At 44.0% G+C, this 12,661-nt stretch overlaps 2 protein-coding genes across 3 annotated transcripts; both read left to right on the top strand.

Moving 5' to 3' along the window:
- Nucleotides 1-344: 344 nt before the first annotated feature.
- On the top strand, nt 345-5,215 carry LOC4329774 (uncharacterized). Its single transcript, XM_015767134.3, has 6 exons — nt 345-1,470; nt 3,177-3,360; nt 3,453-3,677; nt 3,799-3,915; nt 4,237-4,470; nt 4,636-5,215. The coding sequence occupies exons 1-6, from the start codon at nt 869-871 to the stop codon at nt 4,843-4,845; spliced, it is 1,572 nt and encodes a 523-aa protein (XP_015622620.1). The 5' UTR covers nt 345-868; the 3' UTR covers nt 4,846-5,215.
- A 5,916-nt stretch (nt 5,216-11,131) lies between these two features.
- Nucleotides 11,132-12,661, top strand: LOC4329773 (cell number regulator 2). 2 transcript variants are annotated; one of them, XM_015769336.3, is made up of 3 exons: nt 11,132-11,454; nt 11,538-11,822; nt 12,136-12,661. In XM_015769336.3, exons 1-3 carry the CDS (start codon nt 11,385-11,387, stop codon nt 12,216-12,218), a joined length of 438 nt encoding a protein of 145 aa, XP_015624822.1. In that variant the 5' UTR covers nt 11,132-11,384; the 3' UTR covers nt 12,219-12,661. The 2 variants fall into 2 exon arrangements, with proteins under 2 accessions (XP_015624822.1, XP_015624821.1); XM_015769335.3 differs by having other exon boundaries at nt 11,538-11,840.

Below are 12,661 nucleotides of genomic sequence, written 5' to 3'. Positions count from 1 at the left end.
TTTTTCTAGGTTTTTTTTATCTTGTTCGTCCCTCATGTCACACTGCCGCCCTCGGCAGGGTATACTTTTGTAAAAATTTTCGCCGGTACAATATTTCTATAAATATTAAAAATAAAAAATTTAAAAATGGAAAAAAATTCCAACTTCACCGTAGTTTCTTGACGGTGACACCGAGAGTAACTGACAGATCGACGGTGTCACGTTCGAACGGTGCCAAACGTTGCAGGTTAAACGAACACAAACGCCGTGGATATGGATTTGGATCCCCGGTAGCGAATCGCCGAATCGGGGAGTCGAAACGACGGACGAAGAAGTTGGGAGTTGCCGTCGCGGAATCTCCTCTCGTGCAGCGGGGCGCATCAGAATTCCGAACTGGCACCACGCCACCACCAAGGCCTCGCCTTCTCCAATCCCAACTGCCACTTGCTTTGAGATGCTGGCTGCTGCTTCTAGAATCCACAAAGCCAACCAACCAGGCGCAGCGACGGACGGAGGAAGGGGGCGGTGCCGGTCGCGCTCCGCCCGGCCCCCCAAACCCAACAGCAAAACCCCCGAAATTCCCCGGCTTTCCCCTCAAATCCCCAAACACCCCACACCGCCGCGACGTCGCCATCGCCCATCGCTTCCCAGTTCTCACAGTTTCAGCGCGAGTCGTCGCCGTCGTCGATGACCAGAAACGGTTACTACTGCCTCGCTTCTACTACTGCCGAGCAGTTACTCCTCCTCCCCATCCTCTTCTTCTCCTCCAAGTCATCCCCTCCGCTTCCGGCCTCCTCCCCGCGATCCGCTCGCGGCTGATCCCTCGCTCCGGTGCGGTGCGGTGCGGTCCCCGCTGCTGCTGATCTCCGGCGGGGCGGGGCGGGGAGCGATGTCGTCGTCGGAGGGGGAGAGCGCGAACCCTAGCCCCTGCCCCGCGGGGCCTGCGGCGGCGGCGGCGGTGGCTGGGGCGGCGGGGGTGGGGGTGGGGGCGGCGGCGTGGCCGAGGCGGCGGTGCCGGGACGTGTTCTGGCTGGTGGTGTTCCTGCTCCACCTGCTCGTCTTCGGCGGGGCGCTCGCGCTGACGGGGCTCAACCGCTTCGGCCAGGCGGACCGCTTCAACATCGACCGCTTCACCAACCTCACCGCCGCGCCTCGCTTCGCCGGGTCGCCGGAGCCCGCTCGGGAGGCGCCCCCGCCGCCGTCGCTCGAGGCCGAGGAGGTCACCCCCAAGTCCGAGCTCACGGAGTCGTACTGGCCCTACTACGGCGCCGCGGGGGCCGTGGGGACCGCCCTCGCGTGGGCGTGGCTGGCGGCGGCCGCGGGGAAGAAGGACGGGGGGAGGGTGGTCATGAGGGCCGCCGTGCACAGCCTCACCGCCTACCTCGCGGTGGTCAGCGTGCTCTGCTTCTGGGGGAAGCACTTCTTCTGGGGCGTGGCGTTCGCCGTCGGCGGAGCGCTGCACTTCCTCTACGTCATGTCAGTTCTTGATAGGTAATAATAATGCACAGCAACTGCCCTTTTTGTCTTCTCAAATGTCCTGCACAAAATTAGAAATCGTATGCAATTCGAGGCAAACTTAGACTTGAGTAGGTGAGGGTTCATACTTCATATGATGCTGACACCGACAGAAGCTAAATTCCTGCCACTGGAGAAATCGATGAATTGCGCAGCTCTCTTTTATAAGAATTTTACTAGGCTGTTGGCGCGTGTCCATGTCGGTTCCCATTACCAACAGGTGCACCCATATGTATGGGTGTGCAATGCTAGTGCTTTGTTTCTTCACACTCTTTTAGAGTTAACTTGATTTGGATGGTAGCACACGGTTTAAGCATGGGCTAGTGTTGCTTTTAGGCTTTAGTGCCTACAAATGCTGTAAAGATGTACAAGAAACTACAATGTCAGGGATCATGCCATTCTTTTGGTGCGTGCGTACATAGTAGTCCCTCCATTCTTGATATTGTTTGAACTAACCAACGTCAAATAAAAAAGCAGAGGGAGTAAGATTTAAGCAGGTGTTGCAGATTGTCTCTGCTATTCTGTGTACCCAGTAGGATTGTACATGTTTGAATTGTTGGAGTTAATTGTTATTGATGTACATTTGTTTACAAATTCTGTACATTTCCCAGTAGGATTGTACATGAGGACAAGATGCTATTGATTTCTGTTTTATCCATGTAGTGCGCTCTACACCATGATGGAAATGAAACTTACCAATGGACAATGAATATCTAAATAACTTCTGAACATTGAAATGTGATAAATGGAATGGGTTTTCCACAATCCTTTTTTGTACATTTCAAGCTTTGTAAACGCGCTTGCGGCGCAGTGGTAGAGACTCCAGTAGAGGGGATGCCGGCCCAGGCTTGAACCCAGGTTTTGCCCAAAAAACATCCCCCCTCGCAGGCACTGGTAGAAGCGTGCTCCCCACGAGAAGTTGAGTGTGCTCAACTGCGGTCTGGGGGATTTTTCTCAACTTAGTTGAATGTCACGGGCTGTCTTAAACCCACTGGTCAAGCATTTTTTTTTAAATACAGTTCAAGCTTCCTTTTTTGGTATTTGCCAGAGACATCATACAATGCAATGTGCAAATTTAGTTTGATAACCTGTTTTCAAATAACGTTGTATATATGGGAAAATAATTGCTTTTGTGAGTAAAACCAGATCTTTAGGCAAAATTACATTAATGGACAGTGTCACTTCAACAAAACAACTATTCTATAGATTACTCTGCAATAATCAGCTTATGTCCCAAACCAGTATCAAACAGACAAACAGTATTATTACTATATTTGTAGGTTGTAAATGTTCCCACTGATTATTGATATTTTGTCATCCAATATCAGCCGGCATGTTATCAGTGGAAAATTTGACAGCAACTGTTTTTTCTTCAACTCACAGAATTTAGCTAGGTTTACAAACTTTGTAGGTGGTAAAAGTTTGTTGTGAACATTAGGTGTTAACATGGATGTCTTATGGCAACCTTTTTGCATGTCATGGCTGTCTGTGGAAGAAAACTATTTAAGCCCTGAAAATATCTGGTTTGGTTTCATAAGGAATTCTTATGCTAAAATTGTTCCTTCCATTCTATGCTAAAATCATGAGAAATAACCCCTTCTATTCTCATAAACATTATATTTGCTGCAAAAATACATACCCCGTTTATCTCCAATGGCATTAATTGGGTTGGTTTTTGCTAGGTTCCCCTTCACAATGCTTGTATTGCAGAAGGCAGTAAGAATGGTATGGGAACTTCCTGATGTGATGAGGATAGCATATGCATTTGTGTTAGTCATGCTTTGTTGGATGGCATTATGGTCCTTTGGAGTGTCTGGCATTCTTGCTTTTCACATACCTAATGGAGGGCAATGGTGGGCTCTTTTGGTGAGCGGGCAAGTTTTGTTTATTCTATATCGAATTTCAACGTCTTTCCTATTCTTTATATATTTTCTGATTGTTTCACTTGTAATCTGTAGATTTTCTCAGTCAGTTTATTTTGGACTGGAGCTGTCCTTAGTAACACAGTCCATGTCATAGTATCAGGGATGGTTTTTCTTGTTCTCATTCATGGTGGTCAAGCTGCTGCATCGATGCCCCCAAAACCACTTCTAAAATCACTTCAGTACGCTGTAACAACTTCATTTGGGAGCATTTGCTATGGATCACTTTTTACGGCTGCTATTAGGACTTTACGTTGGGAGGTTTGTACCTTTACCTTAACAGAGTTTCGCCGCATGAAATTTTCAGATTACCATGTTTTATTGTCATTCTCTCAATAAAATATTAATTTTCCCTTTTCTTATTTTTTTAACTAATTTTCAGATTCGAGGAATTCGTTCTAAAATAGGCAACAATGAGTGTTTGCTGTGCTGTGTTGACTTTTTGTTTCATATCGTGGAAACTCTTGTTCGCTTCTTCAACAAATATGCATATGTACAGGTCAGTGACAGATGTTTTATCTTTGTGGAAGTTTTGATAATCTCATGCCAATGCCAAAACTGTCCCTGTTCGATGTGTTTGCCACTTTATCATTTATGTTCTGAACTGATAGAACTTTAAATGTTTCCTTAAGCTATTAATAAGTTCAACTTTACTATACAAACTGTCAAAGTGCACATGGATACCCGATACCTTACCTGGATTGATGTTACACCAATTTGTATGCTTTGTGAATCAATATCACTGTATGGATATTACTATATCAAATTACTGATATCCTATTGGGCTTGCACAAATGTCTCACATACTTTTCACTTTCAGATAGCTATCAATGGCCAGAGTTTCAATCGCTCAGCTAGGGATGCTTGGGAGTTGTTCCAATCAACTGGCGTTGAAGCACTTGTTGCTTATGACTGTTCAGGTGCTGTCCTTCTGATGAGCACCATTTTAGGTGGGTTAATTACAGGAACATGTACGGGTGTTTGGACATATTTTAAACAAAGTGATAAAGCTATTATGGTTGGCTCAACCTCTATGCTGATGGGCATGATACTGGTAAGTTCTTATGGTCATGCAAAATCTAATTGAAATTTACAAGGAAACAAGGATTTCTCTTACTGGACAAATTCAATAGAATATTGCTAGGAGTCACACAGCAGGACTTCTCTACTATGACCCCTGTTGGATCATGTTGAGTTGATTGATTTTTCCCCCTTTCAGGTTGGGGTAACTGTTGTAGTTGTCGAAAGTGCAGTTACATCGATATACATATGCTATGCTGAGGATCCCCGTTTAATTCAGAGATGGGATCCTGATTTTTTTGATCAAATGTCAGAAGCACTACACCAGCGACTGCAATACCGAAGTGCGCGAGCTCACCAAATACTGAACAGCCGGCTTGATCAGTTGCCAAATACCTCGAGTATTTGAATTGCATGTTAAATATTTGACCATTTTTGTCGGTCCATCGAAAGTGCTGCTGCAATTTCCAGAACAAAAAAGTTCTGGAACTTCCTGCGGTCTAAATATTGATCTACGGAACCTTTCAGCCTCTGAAATATAGAAGAATGAAGTGCCCCAGCAATCATGGTGGCCTTCAAAACAACACGATGTTGCCAATCAAGCAGCCATATGTTCATAGTTGGGTAGAACTGCAATGCTGGCCTTTCTTTGATCTGTATGTATGCAGCTTTGTAGGGAAAACAGTAAAGAAAATCTTAGTCCAGTTGTTGACTTAGGTCTTTTGTAACTGACTGAGCCTGCTGCCAGCCTCGTGAATGGAAACATTTCTTCATGTCAATTCTTCAGTCTGCAAGAATTACAGGTACAGTTTCGTTGTCATGAACTAATCAGTGATCTCTACTACAGAGCTATGTAGTTCACTGAAAGGTGACTCTACGGCTTACGGTTTCTTGTGGACATGCAGTCGAGTGCCAAGTTGCTAACTGTACTGTTGCTTTCATAGTTTCAGGTGCTCTACTTTTGTTCAAAGGGACATTTAACTTTTGGCCACTTTTAAGATGTGGCAATTAATTATTTGCCACTCGCTGTCTATGACATGTGAGCCCTTACGTGTCTATGACATGTGGGTCCAGTGGTAAATCATTTATCACCATCCGTAAGAGTGGCAAATAATTAATTATTCCTTGTTCAAAAAGAGTGAGGGTGAGGCATGACAGCATCGGTATGCGCCTTTACCGTGTGCGAAGTGGACGTCGTGCCTGCAACATGGAAGTTTCGCATGCGCATGTTGTGATCTATAATTGGCTGTGTTTAGTTCCTTTCAAAGTTGGAAGTTTGGGTTGAAATTGGTACGATGTAACTGAAAAGTTGTGTGTGTATGACAGGTTGATGTGATGGAAAAAGTTGAAAGTTTGGATCTAAACACAGCCAATGTTATTTTGGTGGTGTAGGCTGCAGCTGTGCAGTTACCCAGAGGGTTCGGTTGGCCTATATGTCAGTCGCTGTTAATATTAATATATTTGCAGTATCACAGGGGATTTATGCAGCAACTCTAACCGTCTCTCTATCCCATTCCTGAAGCTAAACTTTACTAATTATGAAATAAAAAAAAACGCACTACAACGGAGTTGCCATCCGGCTTGCCAAGCCATATATGGCTGGGCGAATTCCCCTGGTGACCGTGACTGGCCAACAGAAACAGCTAGCGACGTTTTTCGACGGACCTCGGTCTCGCACCGTGCGCAGTGAAACTGGAACACTCAAATCAGGTTAAGGTAAAGAGAAGACGACCGACGATTCCCATGCCAATCTGACCCGGGGACAACTCCCTCTCGTCGTGCGTGACTGTCTGACTCACCAGGCGCGGTGCTTCGCAAAAATCGCGGTGTCCTTTTGGACTCTGGCAAGCGACTCCCTCGACCCGCGGATCACAAAGAAACAAGGCTTGGCCAGTCAAACCAAAGCTCGCCGCCGAGTCGCGGGCGGCGGCTGGGGTCCAGGCGACGACTTGACCCCCGTCACACACGGAGCCACACCCCACCCAGCACCACCACGCGGACGACGCCTCGATCAACATCACCAGCCAGCAGATCAATCCTATCTCACGCCAAAAAAAGTACCGACCCATAGTACAAGCACACTGGTGTACTACCGGAGCGATCTCCTCAGGCTTAAAATCAGAGAGACATGGTCCCTGACAGGGGAGACTATCTTTATGGGCTCACACGTTAGTGGCTATGTACATCTGACTTAAGTCAGAGGAGTCTTGTTCGTGCACTATCCGTAAACTTCATTGATGACGTCGCTTTTGCTTAAGAGCAAGTTTAATCATACGGTTTTACTATAAATTTGTCGATAGATTTCTTACTTCAAATGACACCTTTTTTTCTTGGGCCTACCACATCAGAACATAAGTTTTCTTTTGTTTATACTCAAATTTGGCACCTAGGTTCAAATTAAGAAATTATTGTCAAGATTTGGAAATATCACATGTTTCCTCTACAGAGCCGATCTGACCACCGTATGTTGGCCGGTCAGATCGTTGCTTGAGGACCGGTCTGACCGGCAGTGTGTGGCCGGTCAGACCGGTAGAGTCCGAGCCTGAGTTTGTTTTCGTCGGGTCTCGGATTTCCTTACTCGGGAAGGTATATTTCGGATTTCCATTGGTTTCTATCCCGAGTTGGACGTGGAGGAGGATTTGTAGGAGGTAAGACCAACCCCTTTTTAAGGGACAAGACCGGTTCGATTGATATATCTCTCCCCCCCCCCCGAACACAATCGAATTGTTCTTTTATCTTTACTTTTAGCCATGTTTTCTACTTTCTTGTTTTACTACATCTTTGTCGATTTGCGCTGTAAATCGTCCGCCGTCGCTGCGAGAGTAGTGCGATTACCCCTCTATAGGTTTGTCCCGTAAACCTTCAGTTCACCCACGAGATGGGTAGTTATCCTCATATCGATCTAAATCGGCCTAGAGGCTTATTTTGATCTCTAAATCGGCTCCGCTAGCCGGTTTAGCTTTTCTTTATATAAAACTCATCTTGATTTAGCCTTTGGCTATATCGGGGTGGTTGGCGACTTTATATCACTGTAAGACATTTAAGTGTCCCGATTATGATTATCTTCTTGCCAAAAAAAAAAAAGTTACCAACACTAGGCTACTGTAGGCTGACAAAATCTTCCAGCAAGTGCCTTTGTGGGATGGCATATGAATTCTAATTGCTAGAACATGCACTTCGTCAGTCGAACAAGTGAATAATTTAATTTAGTTACAAGCTAAAATTACATTATCATTATAGTGTAACTCACTATAATTATGGTATAATTACAATATAATTACACTATAGATATATTGTAATAAGTTGTGATAAAAAAGAAGTTGACCATGGGCCTGTTATAATTTTTTTAGCCCGTGTGAGCACCGTTGGTTGGTCCAGTTAGGTTGAAGCCCATTAAGTTATTGATGCGTGTAAGTGCCTCGCTATTGACGGGTATATTACCTACCACTGAAAGAATAAATAGCCCGTAAATACGAGCACCCATGTCAATTCTAGGATTTAAACCTGGGTGGGCTGGTTCCACCACAAAGAATCTAACCAGTTAAGCTATACTAAAATTTGTCGAATGACAGCTAGTTAGTCCCTTAATAATATAATATAACTAACTACTAGCTTCGTCAATTTAATAGCCTATTTATACAATAGTTAATTATTAATATATTAATATTTAATTTACTCGTCTCTCTTGTATTGAAGCTTGTATTGCAACTGACTCCAAACCGTTTATTGAAGCTTGTACAACCGTAGCCACCCGTCGTGCTATCCCGCATGCAGAGCCCGCGCCACCCACGTGAACACCGTGGGCGCGACCAGGCCCGCACTGCATCATGATTGGTTCAGCGAGAGTCCAAACAAATGCAATTATCCACTTGAAAAATTAGGAGAACGATTAAGGTCGGGTGTTCGACCCAATTTGAAAAAATCGGACGTCCTCCTACTCCGGTTATGTGTTGCATGCAGCATGCACCATCAAACAGTGTCTATCAATTTTTTTAAACTTCTTTATAGACTTGTAGAGACCCTCTATGTAGTTGTAATTCTAGAGCAATCGATCTACTTTCCCCATAGCCCTAAGGCTGTGTCTCGATCTCCTACGCGCGAAAGATAAGATACGGGGGATGGGGTCCTATGGTATGGGTCTTCGACCCTTGGTCTAATTCCACGACGGAGAGTCGGCATGGCGTAAAGTGAAGATTGGGGGGAATAGAGCTCAATCCCCGTCTGGGGTATTCCGAAGGTGTAACCTAGGCAACGAAAAAGGGGCCCAATACTTCAACTAAAGGAGCGACCTGTTGGTTCACCAAACCCCGACCCAGTGTCACACGTTCTCCAGGTCCGAAGGGATCAAGTGCCTAACTACCGACTCCTCCCGGAATTGCGTTATCGGAGCCGAGCCAGGAATAGCCGTTAGTGGACACCTACCACTTTTCACCGGTTAGAGAGGCCCTCTTTAATACATTAAGAAAATATGTTCACAGGGGCCAGAAAGACTCGGTCATAGGAACTTAGACCACCTACGCGCTGGTAAACGAAAACCACCTCGACCGGATCTACCGAACGAAGAAGGCCACCCCGTCGAAAGAATTAACACGCCAAAAGGGCCACCAGCTTTCCCCCAAAAAAGGGGAGATCCGCAGCTTACTGCTCACGGAAACATCCGACCTTATGGTCAAGTCGTCCGCCTATCTTTCTGATAAGATACTCATTGTCATTTCTAAAATTCCAACCATTTTATTCATTTGGAAAAATCCAAAAAAGGATATATAGGGAATAGACAAATTCCACCCGCCTAAGTAGAGAACTGTTACAAATAAAGAGGAAACTAATAAATTTAGGTAAGAAACAAGATAAAATAAATCATATTTGATACCAGAATATTCGGTTTGATAACCTGCTACTAATTCTTCCTCCGCTTCTGGTAAATCAAAGGGTAATCTTTCACATTCCGCCAAAGAAGAAATTAGAAAAACCAGAAAACCTATAGGCTGACGCCAAAGATTCCATCCAAAAAAACTATATTTAGGCCTCCCTCTTTGGGAGCAGTTCATGTCGTAAGATGTCAGGTTGAGTCCGCCAACGAACGCAATCCCTAGAATCTGTTTTGATCTTATTATTTGCTTTCAATAAGAAGCGGGAGATAAGCCTTCATGACTGCAATTTCCAGCCAGGAAAGAAGATCAAGGCCACTGCTTTTGAGCCGGTACCCATCAAAAATCATATAGAGTGTAGTTTTATTCTCTCCTACTTAAGGGCATCCACAATGTGGTGCAAAAGTGATCTATAGGCAATACAATATTTTATTCAACCACCTAATACTATTATGCAACTAGTCCATTTAAAGAAAATAACAAAAGATACCCATATGCATATGGACTAATATTTTTTTATTTTTAAATTTTAAAAATAGACCTTCCAAAATAAATATTTCCAAATCTGAACCTTTTGGCCAGCCAAATAACTTTGTCACACCGTGCAACTGGTGTGGCAGCCAATCGGGCCAAAAGATTCAGTTTTTAGAAATATTTTTTGTAAAGGTCTTTTTTTTAATTTAAAAAAAGGACTAAAAAGTAAAAAAGAAAACCATATAGGCTACCCATATAAAATAAATAATATTATTTGTCTCTACTTCTATCTTCTCTTAGTGCTACCTTTTATCTATATACATTGTGAGGATTGTTATAGTTAAAGTTTATTTATGTGGATCCTATCTATATGAATCACTTTTGCTATATATATTGGTGATGCCATGATACATGTAACGTGTACAATTAAGTTCACCCTCTGTATCCATATGCTCCTACTACATACTTATACTTTCTTATTCCATAACTTCAAATAATCTTCTTTCACAGATTATTATCTAATAATCTGAGATCCGATTACACTGTTGTATTTGTTATAATTAATTCTTCACAATAAAATCTTACTTGATTATATTCTGACAAAAATATTTTAAATGTTTTTTTGTTGCAATGGATTACTTAAACGGCGCGAAGTTTCACTAGGTCATTTAGAATGTTGCACATAGCGTTCTTTGAATGTTTGAAGAAGTATTTTTTGTGATGTTTTAGTTGATGTTTCACTACTTTATTTGAAATGTTGCACTTGGTGTTCTTTGAGTTTGAGGAGGTATTTTATGATGTTTCATTGTGTATTTTAGAATGTTGCACGTGGTGTGTTTTTTGGGATGTTTCGGTAGGTATTTTGTGATGTTTCACTAAATTATTTGGAATGTTGCATGTGATATTCTTTTTAGATATTTTTCAAGGAGTTTTTTGTGATGTTTAAACAATTGCAACTTAATGTTTCATATATAATATAAATGTGTTTCAATTAGTTATATATTTATATATTAATTTTTAATTTAAAATATAGTCGTGTGAGATCTTATTTTAAATATTTAATTGTAACAAATATAACGGTGTAATCATATCACAGATGAGATAAGTAATTTATAAGAAAAAAAGTTTAGAGCATGTTAAATAAGTTGTTTATTAATACTAGGAGTGAGAGATATAGTTATGTACTTTGCATGCACAGCTATTGAGTGCCTCCATGCTTGTTGCATGTCTCTTTGCATATGCGCATGGCTTTGTGCATGCATCCAGTTTAGCTGATGTTTTGTAGGGGTGGGCACCCGATTTTTAGCGTTAAATCGAGCACCCGATGCGTAGTTACGTCCTTAAAATTATGATCGATAGGCCAACATTCGCGGCCTCGCCCGATAAATGCGCGCGGACGACCAGTCCGCGATTCGGCCGGTTACCCTCTACTACTTGTACCACCACACCGCGCGCTCATCATTAGCCTCGTCGGAGAGAAAGCCTCACCCTCGCGGGCCGGAGAGTGAGGGATCGACGAAGGCGCCCCGTACGTCGGGCCAGCATATATATACTCAGAAGCCGGAGGAGGACGGTGGAGGCGCCACCACCACCACCACCCTTCGCCATGCAGGACCAGGCCGCCCCCGTCCCATGGTCCACCGACCTCTTTGACTGCTTCGACGACAGCAGCAACTGTAAAATAAGCAAGCCGGGCTACGATTGTGTGTTCTCTGCTTGGCGTGGTACGTGTGTGCTGATCGATTGTTGTCGGGCGCAGGTTTTATGACGTGGTTGTGCCCGTGCATCACGTTCGGGCAGATCGCGGAGATCGTCGACCGGGGGTCGTCGTCGTGCGGGACGAGCGGGTCGCTGTACGCGCTGGTGTTTCTCGTCACGGGCTGCAGCTGTATCTACTCCTGCATCTACCGCTCCAAGCTGCGGTCCCAGTACGGCCTGCAGGAGACGCCCTGCCCCGACTGCCTCGTCCACTTGTGGTGCGAGCCCTGCGCCCTCTGCCAGGAGTACCGCGAGCTCAAGAAGCGCGGCTTCGACATGAGCCTCGGTAACAGGAAGTTTAACAGTACAGCCAACTACCAACTCCAAATCATTTATAATTAATTTAATAGTTAATTGATACAATAGTTATCTACTGCACTATTAATTCCTGGTCCCACATGTTATACACACATTGCGTATTTGAGTCTGTGCTGCAGCTGGCTACAAATCTGTAGTCCACTGCTCGTCTCTCTACTCTTTTATCTTCTTAAAATATGTTAAAATATGTTTATAGCATAGCCATCGATTTTCTAATGGAATGGTTGGCTGTCGTGCGTGTTGATGATCGTGACGATGACGATTTCGTTGGTTTTGTGCAGGATGGCACGCAAACATGGAGAAGCAAGGGCAAAACCCGGCGGCGACCATGGCGCCGGAGATGTACCCTGGGATGACACGCTGATCGATCGGCTAATCAGTGGGTGATGCTGGCTGCTGCCCTGCTCGGTCGTTGTCTTCTCTGCTAGAGATGGGCAGGACAGGGCAGGGCAGGGCAGCTTACTACGTGCCTACATACGAGCGAGATTTCTCTTGCGGGTTTGCACCAAAACAATACAAAAGGTCTATAACTATAGTACGCGTAATGCAATCTGCTAGAAGAATTTGATGGTTCATAGATCACGTAGCCAGGCTTAGCAGATGGGGAACTTGTTCTTGTTGGTTTTCCAAGGTCCCTTTTTATATATACCTACCAGCCGGTAGTTGTATTATGCATGTATGCAATTTTCATTTCTTGATGTGTATGCAGTTTCGTAAAGCATATGGCATATCAAAGAAATGATTTCGATTATGCCCTTTCTTAATTCAACCGAATTCAATATAATACAAATTTCCACTTTTTGTGCA

The sequence above is a fragment of the Oryza sativa genome, chromosome 2 (genome assembly GCF_034140825.1).
Source record: "Oryza sativa Japonica Group chromosome 2, ASM3414082v1".
Classification (NCBI taxonomy): Eukaryota; Viridiplantae; Streptophyta; class Magnoliopsida; order Poales; family Poaceae; genus Oryza; species Oryza sativa.
This window is presented reverse-complemented; position numbering and strand designations above follow the sequence as displayed.

Excerpts from the sequence above, each read along its gene's own strand:
- LOC4329774 (XM_015767134.3), top strand. The coding sequence starts at position 869 with ATGTCGTCGTCGGAGGGGGAGAGCGCGAACCCTAGCCCCTGCCCCGCG. Across the intron at positions 3,916-4,236 it reads ACAAATATGCATATGTACAG|ATAGCTATCAATGGCCAGAG; the intron begins GTCAGTGACAGA and ends TTTCACTTTCAG. Across the intron at positions 4,471-4,635 it reads TGCTGATGGGCATGATACTG|GTTGGGGTAACTGTTGTAGT; the intron begins GTAAGTTCTTAT and ends TCCCCCTTTCAG.
- LOC4329773 (XM_015769335.3), top strand. The coding sequence starts at position 11,385 with ATGCAGGACCAGGCCGCCCCCGTCCCATGGTCCACCGACCTCTTTGAC. Across the intron at positions 11,455-11,537 it reads CTTCGACGACAGCAGCAACT|GTTTTATGACGTGGTTGTGC; the intron begins GTAAAATAAGCA and ends TGTCGGGCGCAG. Across the intron at positions 11,841-12,135 it reads CGGTAACAGGAAGTTTAACA|GATGGCACGCAAACATGGAG; the intron begins GTACAGCCAACT and ends GGTTTTGTGCAG.